Raw genomic sequence first — 16,607 nt, 5'->3', positions numbered from 1 at the left:
ACTCCAAAAACATACTGGTAGGTTAATTGCCTGCTATCAAAATTGACTCTAGTCTCTGTCTGCCTGTGTCTGTGTGTGTAAGGAAATTTAGACTGTAAGCTCCAATGGGGCAGGGACTGATGTGAATGAGTTCTCTGTACAGCGCTGCGGAATCAGTGGCACTATATAAATAAATGGTGATGATGATAGTTTGATTTGTACATCTTTACAACCGTTCTAAGGAACCATACAAGGCGGTAGCTAAAGGCATGAGGGTGTCCATTTTGTTAGCGGACCAATGTTCCACAGTTTGCTATATAAGCGCAAAAGCTTAATTATCAACAATCCAGCTTGGTGAATTAAAGGTGATGGCAGTTGAGATTATTACAGATACAGACAGGCAGTTATCAGGAATTTATGGTACAAAATAAACAAACTGGCTGTCCAAACTGTCATGGCCAGGTTTATGCTATTAGCCATCTATATATCTACATAGGTGTATCTACATTAATAAGTGTGTGTTTAATCAGAACAGCAACAACAACAAAAAATTCACCTTAGTGGAAATTTAAATGTACAGACAAAAATACCTATGCTGCTGAAAGCATTAAATCTAAGCATCTATGTAGAAGAATGACGAGAAGCATTTCACATACGCATTGCTTTAATTTTTCTCTGGACTGTCTAGTTTCCTTGTGTGAGGTATAGATCAAAGAGAAAAATAATTGGGTGGCCAAGCCCGAAGAGATACCCAAAAAAGGCCCTTTAAACTATAGTACAGATCTTAATCCTTTATTAAACTGAACTTTCCCAGCACAACTGAAATCTCATCAGGGGGTCAATTAAACCAAAGGGCAGAGGAAAGATCAGTCGCCTATCAGTGCAGAAGACAATGTCGGGGACAGGAGGAATTGGTCCAGTGGCTGAGCCGTTCTGCATTGTAAAGGGCTGAAGAATGCAGCTTGTGCGGGAACCTTTAGATCACTGACGGGAAGCACCAGTCTCAGTGGTGGGAGACATGCCATTTCTGTGCTGCCAGAGGGCGGGTAAATGCAGTGCCAGACCCTGTAGCACTGTTTGTATTAAGCTGTTGGGCCGGTTTAACTGAGTCTCTCTATTTACATTAATGAAACAGCTCATTGTCACCTCTCCCTCTCTCTGGAGTGTAGCTGCTGGGCTTGTGAAATACCCAGGGATAATATAAATGTGTGCGCCATTAAACCATCATGGACTCTGTATGGCTGACGTTAGCCAGGTGCCATAAGAGGATTGTCAATAATGTACCCTCTAAAAAGGAAAGGAGCACAATTAATCAGCTCTGTCCAATTATACAACTCCAAATACTAGAATCACTTGCTCTAATGAAAACTATAGCTGCAAGTGTCATATTGTACACAGAACAATTACCTGCACATTAATGTAAATGTTCATGATCTACTACTTTTTAAAGCAAGAAATGTTCCAAATGTCACTTCTCTATGTCTCCAGGATGTATTAAATGTCAACAGTATCCAGTCTTCTGACCTTTCATATTCAAACCTATATATAACAATGTTAGTTGTACTCACTAGGGTGAACAAGATGTAGAGACAATACATAATTCTCTATCATATCCTTTCACCTCTGCAGAGCATGTAACATGTCTGCTTCCATACAGAGAAGAGGTTCTTATTTAGAAATGGTTATGTACACACATTAAAAAACAACAATCCCATATAAAAATGGAGCATATTACCCTAAAATCCTCTCTTATTCCCACATCGGTTGTCTTCAAACCGTTAATCAGCATTTCTCTGTATGACAGTCTTCTAAGCAGAAAGTGACAGCTGTCATGACATTCTATTCTTACCACAAAGCTTCTGTGCTCAAACTTTTCCACCCTACTAGGTGATCTGCTCCATCTGCCTCCTCACTCATATGAATAACACTCCACTGACTATGCGGATGACAAAGTACGTAAAACGATGATTTACTAGAAAAATGTACACTTGCTTGGGGTCATCAAACGGATACCCTGAGAATAAATCATTAATAAGTAGAATAAGCTTACACACACTAGACCAGGTCTGTCCAACCTGCGGCCCTCCAGGTGTTGTGAAACTACAAGTCCCAGCATGCCCTTCCAGCTATCAACTGGTTGTCTACTGGCAAAGCATGCTGGGGCTTGTTGTTTCACAACATCTGGAGGGCCGCAGGTTGGACAGGCCTGCACTAGACTGTATGTAACATGGATGTTCCTACCTTTCATTTCAGTAACAAATAACAAACACACTATGTAGGTCTGGAAAATGACCGCTCTCTGCAGCTTTAACGTATTCACTTAAACTTGTAACACAGAACAGTAATAGTAAGACCCTCCAGCAGTTAGTTAAGAGCTCAGACATTATTACATACCTCCACTTGGCCACCCTGGTTTTAAGAAACGTGAGTCCCAGACGTTGGACAAGCTTGACCCCCAGCTTGCGAAGGACAGTGTGGTTGCTGTCGCGGAGCTTGCAGTTATCCAGAGCGCTCAGCACAGTTGCGGCTACAATAAACAGAAGGGGCGAATCGCGGCTCGTTACCAGATTTGTGTCGCTACAATGATTATAATAGAACGTCACTGAACGAGGCGCACAGATATACAACTATCTGGATGAGATGATTGATGCTTTGAGTGGTCTGTGTTTGAAAACATCTTCTGACAACACTAACGGGCTACAATAAAGCTCTAAATTAACCTCATGTATATGGCCAAGATAAAGAGTGAACCTGTAGCTTAACACTCAGGATCGGGATGCCAGCTTACTGAAAGCCAAATAAAACGGAATAAAATGTTTTTCATCAATTTTATTCATTATTTTATCTCTGGGCTTTTTAACTTTTCCTGTACACACATTCAGGTTTGATATAAAATACATAATACACAAGTGATGTTAATGTATTTATAAACTCCAGTAGATAATATATCTGTATAAACGGTCAATGCTTCTATGTTCATTTGGAAAAGTTGTGTACAATGAGGAATAATTCTCCCTGTACTATGAATTATTACAGATAATAGAAGTCACCTTGAGTTTATGCAACTTTGCACCAGATATTCACAGATCTCCTTGATGACTTGTAATAGGCTTATAATCACCAGCGGGGGCTGCATTATCTCACATAATAAAATTTATGTCAATGTGCTATAGCTTTGGGTATTTGCACTAGTAATAAAAGGTGGTTTAATAACAAACAGTTATATTACTTCAAGTCCAAGAATTCCATTGCAGAACTGAATTATTACACCATATTCAGTCTATAGTTCACAGTGGATTCTCCACTCTGTGTGATATAACACCCAACTACACCGTGCGCTTACTTTCATGCTCCGTTGACAAACTTCTCATGTAAACACACTAAATACAAAAAAGAAGCCACAACAATAGCAATGTACGCATAGAGAATATAACACCAGGAGCAGTGTTTTTCTATGTAATTATAACAAGATAGGAGAAGGAGGACAATACAGTGGGAGAGAGGGAAACAGGAGAGAAATGTGGGAAAGGAGAGGTAAAGAGGGAGAGGATGGGCGGGAAACACTGGATCTGGTCTGGGAAATAATGAATGAAGAGAGGGAAAGGAGACAGAGAGGGAAGGACAGAACAATAGGATGTAAAGACTGACAGATTGCAGGGAAGATGAAAGGATGGGGTAAGACATGGAAGATAGAACGTAACACAGAGGGGTGCGAGGACAGGGACAAAGAAGATGGTAAAAGAGTAAAGACTGGGGAGGCTGATGGTAAATTTACATTAAATACAGATTCTAAGCAGTGAGAGCCGAAAGGAGAGTTGAACTCGCAAATCAAATACAATATATTACAAAGCTACTTATTCTGGGGTAGTAAACGAGACAATTTTACAATGGTATCATAATCTACTATTGAGTAACAGAGGGACTAAATACTGCAACAGAGGGCCTAAAATATTTAAACGAGCTACATTAAATTATTATTTGTAATTAAACATCTCACCATATGGTAAACAGTCCTCTCTCTTCCCATGTTTGAAAAGCTGCGCCTGGAAATGAACATACATTTGATTAGATCACCTTATGTCTCTTACAAATATAAAAGAGGGTCACAAAGACAGTAGAGTGTCCCAGTAGAGTGTTCAAGCCTATTGATCAGGTTAGAGATGTCTGGGCGTTCCCATTCTTATTACAAACAAGCCCACTAGGCATAAAAATTACCTTTATTGGACGACATGACAAGATATTTACATACTAATCGTCGTCACATATAGCAGGCATACGACAGCAAAATATTTAAAATTAGAGTGAAATTCAAAAAGAAATACAGTGCTGAACAGCAGGCTGCAGCGCTGGTCCAACGAGTATGAGAAGCGAGTATCCCTAGTGATCAATACATCATGCTGCATTCACCGTGCAACGTCTGAATATGATGAACGCAAAGACTATTTAGGGCTTTCTATGTACATATGTGAAAACCTTACAGTGATTTGTTTGCTGTTTTCTATAGTGCAGCTTTGCAATTAGCTTCTGTCTAGGGCAAATTAGACAATAAAGGAAACGTATGATGGGTCTATAAGTGCAGTTTGAGCACCTGTGGGCAATGTTAGTAAATAGCCATCACTGTCTTAATCATATCAGAGGGCACAACAGTGATTCAGCACAATACTTGCTCTCATTATTTGCATACCAAAGTCAGTATTGGTTGTGACATACTGGGATGAGCTGACCTAATTTGCTCTTAGACATGTAATTAAGCATAACTTGGCAAGATGCCACACAAAGCTCACTTTCCAAGTGTTAGTAACATTTATTGCGTCTTATCACCATTCCTTAGAACTATGCAGATGAATAAGCAGAAAGAAACAGTCCCGGAATTTTCGGTGTACATTCATGTGAATGTTATACATTCCATCACTAAGTTCTACAACATATCATGTGATTAGGAGAGAAGAAAAAAGAAATGTGCCTGCTAACAGGTCTGTATTGGAACTGAAATATGATATAATATTATACATATATATATATATATATATATATATATATATATATATATATATATATATATATATATATATATATATATATATATATATATATATATATATATATAAGCACCCCTCTCTGCTTGATTATATATATATATATATATATATATATATATATTTATCTCTATCAAGCAGAGAGGGGCGCTTCCATAGTGCATTATCATACTTTAATGGTAAAAGACAGCTTTGATATACACATACCAGAAGAGTTCTTGTAAAACAGCACATAAAATGACACAGACATAAGTTTGTAGTCCGTAACCAGCAAACATACTGCTGGTATGGTTCTTCAATCCTTTAGAGGACTCCTTCCTTCATTGTCAGAAAAATGCCTTCTGATCCGTTACTACAGATTGGTGATTCTGTCATTAAATGTATTGTTTTAACTTATTACTGAGATTAAGCGTAATGTGTAGGTTGCCTATCACTGGTCAGGTGGCTTACGCAGAGGCTTCTATAGAAATATTACTGTGGGCGAGGGGTACCTGGGTATCGTTCCATTATTAATGAGAAGGTATTTAGATGCAAATTCATAGACTATGAGACCCTGGCAGTCAGAGAAGTACAATTCTAGAATCGATTTCAGCATAAACCCAAGTGCAATTGGCCTAAAATTTTCGTAAATGGAATAGGCATATTCATTATTTGTGCTTCCAATATTTCTGTGGAACACGCTTTCATTGCAAATGAGCAGGTTAAGAAGATGTGGGGAAAGTTCTGCGAAAAAGATTTGTAAACGAGTTTTGAGTAACAGTCAGGACCATTGGTCAAATATTTGACTGCTGAGGAAATCTACTTTGAAGACCATAGGGTGTTTAGGAACATCAGGTCGACATATCTGTTGGTTTGGGTAAGTAGGTAGTGTTGAGGAAGCTGGTAATGATATTCTTCATTGGCTGAGGAGTATTTGGATCGTAGTATTTGGTAGACTATATAGAGTTGAATAATAGTCTGTAAATGCATCAAGAGTTGGATTTGTTTCTTCAGCTCTTAAGAGTTGGGGTTTGATAAGGCCCCTATATCCCTAACTTGGACCACATCATGGAGTGCACATCAGTTGGAGCTATTAGTTGCAGAGAGGTCATTTATCTATTGACATTAAATCAATGCTAGTATACATTGAATGCACATGAGAGATAGAGGCGTAATCATGTTTCAATTGGTAATGAGTCCACCATGTATCATGTGTTTGAATCTCAAGTGCTAGTTTTGTGGCTAGATTTTTAGGTGTACCCGAATCTTGTAGGGTGAATCACCTCAGAGACTCTGGCCTAAATTTACTAAACTGCAGGTTTGAAAAAGTGGGGATGTTGTCTATAGCAACCAATCAGATACTAGCTGTCATTTTGTAGAATGTGCTAAATAAATGAGAACTAGAATCTGATTGGTTGCTACAGGCAACATCTCCACTTTTTTCAAACCTGCAGTTTAGTAAATATTCCCCTCTGTGTATGTAGACCTTATATGATCATATTGATGAGTATGTCCATCAAACAAGTGTGGACTAGCTGTGCAGATCAAAACATAGATTGTAAGCTTGCGAGCAGGGTTCTCTTACCTCTCTGTCTGTATGTATTACCCAGTATTGTCTTATCAATGTTTGTTCCCAATTGTAAATACATATGTACTATGTATCTTAAAGAACTCCACCAGGTAACACTCAATTACATAAAAATGAATTATGGTTAATTATTATAATTACATTCTATTGTCCGCCAAATAGCTGACCATTTGGGGAACCATGTCTGGGAAGACACGAGAGATAGTGGGAACAATTCCATCCCCCCCCCCTTACCCAAGATTTAACATCACTGACAACTAGCCAGTCTGCTAGTCTGAATGAGTGACGTGGGAAAGAACCTCACAGTTGTTTAGCTTGAACAAACAGGTTAACATTTGGTAAGCCAACTTTGTCATTTTAACACAAACTGGCTATTGTGGGCACCAATACAATCATATTACATAAACAACATTGGATTTAAAAATCAGAAAATGGATCATGTATGGCAGTACTGGGCGACGTGCGAGGGGAGCATGTATGTGTATAATAAGCTTGCAGACCCCTACACCTGAACAGCCGAATCTGAGCATTTACACAATTCCCCACACAGATCACAGTTCCAGTTTCTCCGTTTCATTCATTTAGGAATACTATGTGTGCAAGCACACAGAGTTTAAACAAATATACGGCCATCATGACTCACCTAGCGATATCCGATTCTCCAATCACTGTCTATTCTGCCTGCACAAAGGCAAAGCCTGCCAATCAGCCCAAGCACTGACACTCAGCCCAAGCACTGACACTAAAGATAACTGTGCCTAATTGGATAACGGCTGATTGGCACTTGGGCCAACTGGGGCCTGCAAGCAAGAAGATGACTGCACATACACACACCGGCTCATAGCAGTCCCCTTCCGAATGCACTTCGCAACATATCTGATTGTTTTTGATTGGTTAATCGGGCATTGTGGTCATTTCGGCGTCACGTACTTCAGGATAGCTGCCCACCATGACTGCCGATATATCCTCGTGCGTGGCCAGCATGACATATAAACAACGCCATCAGCTCATCAGTGATAACACCTATTGTTTTCAACACAGGGAAAGTTACCGAGAAGTGTTCAGTGCTGGATGGGTCTGTGAATTTGGGGAGCCTAATTAATTTATTTTACAAATATTTTTACTCGGCAATACATAATCGGTTTGTTTTATATTTCTTTGAAAGTAATTAATCTGACTAGTCAGCTTCCAAGGTGGTCACTGAGTGATCATTACCCATGGAAATATTGTGCTCGCTCTAATAACAATCCCCAGGCCCAACTAAAAGCACACACTTAATGGTAGCACCACTGATCTGCTAAATAAGGAAGATATCTACCAAACACCCAACCCCTGTCAATGCTGGTGACAATCACTTATCCTTTGCCGACACCTACAATGTGTTGATAAAGCAGAATACACAGATACCATGGGCTAGATTTACTAAGCTGCAGGTTTGAAAAGTGGGGATGTTGCCTATAGCAACCAATCAGATTCTAGCTTTCATTTATTTAGTACCTTCTACAAAATGACAGCTAGAATCTGATTGGTTGCTATAGGCAACATCCCCACTTTTTCAAACCCGCAGCTTAGTAAATCTAGCCCCATGTCTCTTCCACTCAGCTCTATCCATACCCAACGTCCTTTCCAGAAAAAGAACAAAAAAGTGTTTTCCAGTTACGCTTATTGGTAGAGTAAATGGGGCCCTATGTAAGAAACTCTTCAGAGCTCTCACACAGTTATAGCAACACTGCACCCTCATGATTATGACACTGAGTGGTAAATCTATCAAAGCTTCTAAAAGGGGAAAGTGGAGATGTTGACCAAAGCAACCAATCAGATTCCAACTATAATTTATCTAGAACATTCTAGAAAATGAAAACTAGAATCTGAATGGTTGCTATGGGCAACAGATCTACTTTTCCTGCACAGACCCCACAGCCAGACATATTGCACAGACCCGTCTTACCTGCACCGAAAAGTGTGCTCTATATGAAGTTTTCAAGCATGTTGGTGCACTGGTCCTCCCAAGTGTTCCCTGTCTGGAGCGCTAGTTTCATACAGTGCTGTGTCCCTTGAAACACGAAATAGGGAGAAGCTCAAAATTGCAGCTAGGAAACTTGATACTACCCCACCCCGTTTATATTTTTTCCACTTACAGCAAAGAAAAGGTGGTTTGGTTTAAGGGGCGACAGTGGCTAAAGAGATAACAAAACCATTGGTGGCCTGCACCCGAGCTACTAATTGGGCACTGGAAACTCAGCCGTCTATGATGCAAAGTTGGCAATCAGGAACCTTCCCTTTGAGTAAAAAGCATACCTGGAGTTTGGCATGTAAGCATTCAAATCTACTCTATTAGAGGTCTACCTCTCCAAAAATAGCCCAGCAGTCATTTCGATTATTCATACTGTTAGACATAGTATTTCAAAAACCAATTCACACTTTGGAGACTTCTTATAGTAACTCTCAGTCCCCTTACTAAACGGTCACTGAGAATCTGGTAATTGTTAGGTAAACAAGATGCTACATTTAGCCTGGTCTTACAGCAATTATGTATACATCATCAGACCCCCCCACCTTTGAAGGTGTCTTAAAAGTTCAGTAATTGCCCTGACTAATGCATTTAACACACAATACCAGGGCCGTCCCTTTTCCGATGCCTCATCCACACTACTACATTTTTGGATTTTTTTTACAATTAAAATATTTATTTAAAATTTTAAGTCCAGAGGAAAAAGATATTAATTACAAATATTTCGGCATAGTGTGCCAGCCTCCGGCAGCATTGCCCCAAGCACAGAGTTGGCATGGCATCCTGGTGCATTGTGCCAGGTGTCAGTTAAAGACAACACCCTGGAGCCAGCCACCTGCTTTACTTAGACCCCAAGTGCCAAATATGAGACAGGTGCAAAGCAACGGAATGTAGCAACGTCAAGCTGGGACACGCTTATTCTCCATATGTATACCCCCAGAAGCAGTCTATTTAACGTGGGCCCCTCACCTAAACTCAGGGGAGGCAGAGAATGCAGCCGGAACTAATGACACTAGGGCACAAATTGATCAGCACAACGTGCCTCATGTGATGTAACTAGTACACTGAATCCGACAAATATTGCTTCATCTCCCAAAATCTACACTTTACGCAGAGGACTTGTACACTTGAAAAAGTAAATCCAATAATCAACATTGATATACAGCAACCATTCTGTATTATTGAGCTAAATAATATACATTAATAACTGGATGGCTATTATTTCTATTACTGTGTTTAATAAAACATAAGTATTAGATATTCAACATAAGGATTAAAACAGATATATGACCCCTAAGAAGTGAGATGGGTGGATTGATTAATGATAATAAGGAAAAAGCAGAGGTATTAAACACCTTCTTTTCTTCAGTATTTACTAGAGAGGAACAAATGGTAGGAATAATACATAAAAATGGAAATGCAACCGTACCATTAATTAGTACTTGGCTGACAAAAGAAGAAGTCCAAAGGCGACTGAATAAAATTAAGATAAAAAAAGCTCCAGGTCCAGATGGCATACACCCAAGGGTTCTTATGGAGCTTAACTCAGAAATAGCTAGACCGCTATTCTTAATTTTCATAGATTCAATTTCATCAGGCTCAATAGCAAGGGATTGGTGAATAGCAGATGTGGTGCAGTTGTTTAGAAAGGGGACGAAATCACAACCAGGGAATTATAGACCTGTGAGCCTGACATCAATAGTGGGGAAACTACTGGAAGGTATATTAAGGGATAGTACTCAGGATTAGTTGGTGCGCAATAAGATTATTAGTGGGAATCAGCAAGGTTTAGTGAGGGATAAGTCTTGTCAAACTAATCTAATTAGTTTCTATGAAGAACTTAGATCAAGGTAGTACAGTAGATGTGGTCTACTTAGATTTTGCAAAGGCCTTTGATACAGTGCCACACAAGAGGATGGTTTGCAAAAAAAGGAAATTGGGTCTAGGAAACAAAATTTGAACTTGTGTCAAAAACTGGTTGGAGAATAGGGAACAGAGATTTGTGATAAATGGAACATTTTCTAATTGGTCAAAAGTTCTAAGTGGTGTATCTCAAAGTTCCGTGCTGGGGCCAGTCCTTTAATATATGTTTTAATGACCTTGGTGATGATTTAGAGAGTAAAGTTTCCATTTTTGCAGATAACACTAAACTTTGTAAAGTAATAAAATTAGAGCAAAATGTACTTTGTTTCTCTACAGTAGGACTTGAATTAACTGGAGGATTGGGCGGCCAAATGGAAGATGAGGTTTAACATAGATAAATATAAGGTAATGCACATCAAAAAGAAGCACGCAATCTATAAATTAAACAGGATTAATTTAGGGGAATCAGAAGACTTAGCAACAGTGCTCAATGTCAAGCAGCAGCTGCAAGGGCCAATAAAGTATTGGCATACATAAAAAGTGTCATAGATACAAGAGAAGACCGTGTAATTTTGGCACTATATAAATCGTTGGTAAGACCTCATCTTGAATATGGAGTACAATTTTGGGCACCACTCTTTAAAAAAGACATTTTGGAGCCAGAAAGGGTTTAGAGAATGAATTGATAAAGGGTATGGAGTCATTAAGTTATGAGGAAAGGTTAGCCAGTTTAGGCGTGCTTACTTTAGAAAAGAGGCGTCTAAGAGGAGATATGATTACTATGTACAAATACATTAAGGGTCTATATAGAGAACTTTCATGGGAATAGTTTACCCCAAGGACTATACACAGGACACGCGGTCACCCCCTAAGGTTAGAGGAGAGGAAGTTTCACAACCAGCAAAGGAAGGGGTTCTTTACAGTAAGGGCAGTCAACATATGGAATTAACTGCAAGGGAAGGCAGATTCAATTGATATGTTTAAGAAAGGGTTAAACAAATTTTTAGCGGAAAAGGATATCCAGGGTTACGACCGTTTAATAAAACTGAAGGATAGTAGTGGATCCAGGGAGAAACAAGACTGCAATATTTGGTCAGGAGGGATTTTTTTCCTGATTGAAATAGATTGGTGGCTGCTTTATCTGGATCAATTTCAAATATAAGAGAGGGATCGCAGGAGATCCAAAATAGGTTGAACTTGATCAACTGGGGTCTTTTTTCAACCTCATCACCTATGTTACTATGTAACACAATTGTCTATACTTCTCTGCATATTTGCATTTAGTTACGCGAGTGGAAAGGGCCATATGGCTTATTCAGCTGAGGTAATATTAAATAAGACCTCACAGTGTAAAAATCATCCTAAAATGCACTCAGAATTTGTGTGGTACGACATTATCCAAATGTGTTCAGATAATGTCCCTTTGTCCACAATGCCCCCTCAATGATCCACTGCCCTCTAATTAACACTGATTAACTTTTTTCATTAACTGTAACTTTCTCACGCTGACATTACAAAATAAAAAGGTCACACATCTTACAATCTCTTCTGCTTCTATTAGCCGGTGATATATTACCAGATCCAATTTCCTCCTTACACGTATATCTTATTCAGAACACTATAGAAATGAAGCGAACCTCAAACACATCACCTGCCTCCCATCTCTTCCACAGTCCTTTAAATGTGCCCTATTGAATGAACGCTCTATTTGTAATAAACTTACCTCCTTAAACAACCTCTTCCTCTCAGACAATCTCAATAACGGAAACATGGCTCACACAATCTGACACTGCCTCACCTGCAGCCCTTTCACATGGTGGCCTCCGTATCACCCACACCCCCACACCTGGAGGCAGATAGGGAGGTGCGTTTGGACAACTTCTTTTCGCACATTGCACATTCACAGTTCTACCAAAGGTCTCATCACTCACATTCACATCTTTTGAAGTACATACTATTAGGATTTTCAACCCATTCTCTATGAGTGTCGCTGTGGTTTATTGTCCCCCTGGACCACACCATCATTTACTTGAATATTTCTCTTCCTGACTCCCTCACTTTTTATCTTCCCCACCATCATTATGATTCCAACATCCAAATTGATAATTCACACTCTACTTGTGACTCCAAACTACTCTCTCCTCGTTCGGCCTCTCCTAGTGGACCGACTGTACTTGGCCCTCTTACATCTCTGTGTGTATTGCCCAGTAATTAATAAATAAATATATATATATATATATATATATATATATATATATATATATATATATATATATATATATATATATATATATATATATACACACACACACACATGCACACGTTAATAATAACAACAACAACAGAGAATCTGAGTAATGTCAACCTAATGAACTTTTTTGCCATTATCTGTGATACTGGCTGCACACTGCCTACTGCAACGAATATCAGGCAATGGGCCCGGTATTGCAGCACACGCCATGAGAACAGCCGCCATGACCAATAATAATCTGACCGATACTGTTCTGAGCATTAATCGGGCACATTGGCAAACGCAGTTAGAAAATGACTGTGCAGTCATCCTCCAACCACACTAACAGGCTTCAGTATGACCAGAACTGGGGGCGCTGCTTGGCTCACGTGGCGGAACAGCTGGATCACATCCTGTATGTCACGTAAGCGTGACCGACATCAAACTAATCCCAGCACTTCTGCAATCTGCAGAAAACGTGAGCTTCTAAATGCAACATCCATCTATCTTAGACAGAAGCCACGAGGAAGCTGAACAATGATGTGTGTTCCATATTCTCCTTCTTGTTAAATAACACTATGATGTGGAAGCAAAACAAGTCTCCAGGTAATTAAGAACAATGCACCACACCTCAAACTCCTCCACACGATGCATCTGGCCTCTGATTAACGAGGCTGACAGTGGAAGACTACATAATGGGTCATTATTAGTGGCACCGCCTGATCCATGCCTAGCAGTACTGCATGCCTTGACATCGTGACCTACAAAACTCATAACACAACATGAGGCTTACTGCAAGCACTTATGTAACAGATGCTCACCACCATCAATTATATAAAATATACCTTGTATTTAAGAACTGGTTGTTGTCCCTTACATTATAAGACATACATATTGTACATATAATCTGACCTGTATCCAATACATACTGTGAGAACGTCCATATTGGATGTACATCCCCTCCTCCATCCAACTTTTCATCTACTTGCAATAAACTTTATCATTCTGCCCCTGTTGTGCTTTTCAGTCATGTATATCATCAGGGATTCTGCCCCCCCCGTTGTGCTTTTCAGTCATGTATATCAGTGATTCTGCCCCCGTTGTGCTTTTCAGCCATGTATATCATCAGTGAGGTTAATGTATTTTCTCCTCAGTATTGGATACAATTGTAATCATATCCCAGGGTAACTAATACATAACTCTGATAATATAAACACTTGGGTAAGAAGCACAGAAGGGGGATCAGAAAGATAAAGCACCATATTTAGTAAACACTGAATGAGTTATCTGAAGGTAAAAACACCCATTAAGGTTTTTGGCAAGATTACTTTTGGAGTCTACCTAAAAATAAAAGAATTTATTAGTGCCACAGCAAACACTGCAATCCCGCCCTTTGTTTGCAGAGCAATATATTTCTGCGATCCACCTTAGAGTCTCCGCTCTCCCCGCCGACTAGCGCAGAGGTCACAGTGGGGATAAAGCGCTCCTCACTGGACGATGTGTGTGTATACAATCAAATAATGTAACTAGTGGGAGTATAATGATAACTGATGGAAAGGCTACAAACTATTCTAAACTGAAAGGGGACACCTCCTCCAAGAGAAACGGCTACGTTGTACCCAATATGCCATTCACAAAACCCAATGACCCAGGAGAAAACATTAAATAAAGCATGCTCTCCATGTACTAGGCCAGGTCTGTCCAACTTGTGGCTCTCCAGGTGTTGTGAAACTACACGTCCCAGCATTCCCTGCAAGCTTTCAGCTGGCTGTCTACTGGCAAAGCATGCTGGGGCTTGTAGTTTCACAACAGGCCGGGCCTGCACTAGGCTCTATCCCAGGCTACACTTCATAGAAGGAGGTGTGAGGTATGATGAAAGCAGGCCCTGGAGAGACCACTCTGAGCTGATCGTACGCTGTATTATGTGCGCCTCCCCAAGTAAACAGGTGAACAGAGGTCCTATTTTATAACCAGCTCCCATAACCAAACACCAACATGGCATTGAATGCAAAACTTCACTTTGATTTTCAAGTGACAACATAATGAAACATTGCTGGGTGGAGAAAAAGACATATAGCCACAGGTAGTGTACTGGAGCTGTGATTCCTCAGAGGTAGAAAAGTATGTGCTATCAGTCTTAGGACCTTAGCTTAGCCAATGCAGGGAGAGGAAGCCATGCCTTCACAATGGTGGGTAAGGGTTGCTGGCATGAGAACCCCATAGTTGTGCTAGTTTTGGGGGAAGGGGGCTGATGACATTTAAAAAAAAAATCTTCCACCTAAAAACATTTCTGCAGAAAACAAGTTATTTCTTCACAAAAATAAACCCCACAGGCCACAACACATTCCGGCTTCACTTCAAACCCACACCCCAACAAGGTATGAGCAGACTTAAGGCATGGTAGTGTGTTTTAGTGCCTGTGGGCCTTGTAGAACAGGACTGAGGTAAAGTCACCTGTTTCAGCTGCCTAGGGGACTATTTCATGTATAGCTTTACGTGACCATCCCTCAGGAGATAGAAAGACCGGGCTTGGAGAAAGGGTGGAGGTGTTTAGTTTCTCTATTATTTTAACATGGTCAGTTTTTAACCGTGTTTTGCAAAACACAAAAACATCTGCTTGAATGTGCATAGGAACCAGGCCGCACCCATGTCTATACCTACGTTTTTAGAAAGGGGTCCATGACAGAAATTACAAGGCACAACCAAAAGAGAGCACCCCTTGTAAACATATGAGAACAAGGATTCAGATTCAGATTCAGCAACATTCCAGTAATAAGTGTCCTGACACTGAAACGGTTCATTTCACACATGGGGGTATATTTACTAAACTGCGTGTTTGAAAAAGTGGAGATGTTGCCTATAGCAACCAATCAGAGTCTACTTATCATTTATTTCATACATTCTACAAAATTACAGCTAGATTCTGATTGGTTGCTATAGGCAACATCTCCACTTTTTTTAAACCTGCAGTTTAGTAAATCTAGCCCATGGTCGTTTGAGAGGTAATAAAGATCCTGAGGTCAATGTTATATTGTGATGACAGGTCCTCATAGCATTGGACTATTGGACTGTACTTGACCAAACAGCCCAGACATCACTCCCAAAAAACAGTGATCCCATTCAAATCCTCTCGAGGAAAGCTGGATCCTCATGGGTTAACAAATCTACACACTTCCATTTCTCTTTTAAATCGACAGGCTATCGGTACACAACTGCACACTTCAGACCGTATTCATCAAGGCACGTATCTGCCGATTTGAGCGTATCGTCCGCAATACCACTCTGCGCATGCCCAGACCCGGGCCATATGCCAGTAAACGCAGCCCTGTCTGCTCCGTCTTTGAACGCAAAAGACACTTAACACAGCCTAAGTGTTCAGGGAGGGAACGTGGCAGGGAAGAGGCGTTCAGACCTAGACAATGTACAATAAGCGCGCGCCAAGCTCAAGCGCACACAGCCACTTCCGATTCAAGCTTTGTCCAGCTCAAAGGTACTTGATTTTCTGCCGAATTTCTTGCTCCAGCTACAAGACTAGTTCAAGTCCTGACAAATAATGTTGACAGTGTTTTATGCATTAAGAACATCCTAACAAATGTATTTAATTGGGGAGGAGAATAAAACATTACTGTTTTATCATTAATGCCTATATTATAAACAACAGGTAACATTAATTCAATATTTATTCTTCCCTGCGTTTTGTGCCAATGTATGATCCACAAAGTCATTGGACGTATCCTGCAGTGTCTGGTGTAGTATAGCACAGCAGACCTACACCTCAATTTACCACCGCACGTGTCTTCAGACCCACTCCTTGTTGTATTCGATTCACTTTAATAAGTATGCGCGTCTTTCGTTTAGACAAAGATCCACCTTGAACCCTGTGTTTGACAAGGTTCCTTTATATAGACCTTTTAATAACTT

At 40.0% G+C, this 16,607-nt stretch overlaps 1 protein-coding gene across 1 annotated transcript in view; it reads right to left on the bottom strand.

Moving 5' to 3' along the window:
- The window catches only part of TBCD (tubulin folding cofactor D), a 187,095-nt gene that overhangs the window by 142,319 nt on the left and 28,169 nt on the right, over positions 1-16,607 (bottom strand). Inside the window, exons 9-10 of the mRNA XM_075178183.1 lie at positions 3,977-4,022; positions 2,374-2,506 (exon numbers count right to left, since the gene is read on the bottom strand). Coding sequence (XP_075034284.1) covers positions 2,374-2,506; positions 3,977-4,022 — 179 coding nt within the window. The remainder of the gene's footprint in view (positions 1-2,373; positions 2,507-3,976; positions 4,023-16,607) is intronic.

The sequence above is a fragment of the Mixophyes fleayi genome, chromosome 6, assembly GCF_038048845.1.
Source record: "Mixophyes fleayi isolate aMixFle1 chromosome 6, aMixFle1.hap1, whole genome shotgun sequence".
Taxonomy (NCBI): Eukaryota; Metazoa; Chordata; class Amphibia; order Anura; family Limnodynastidae; genus Mixophyes; species Mixophyes fleayi.
The sequence above is the reverse complement of the archived record's forward strand: the minus strand, read 5'-3'. Positions and strand labels throughout refer to the sequence as shown.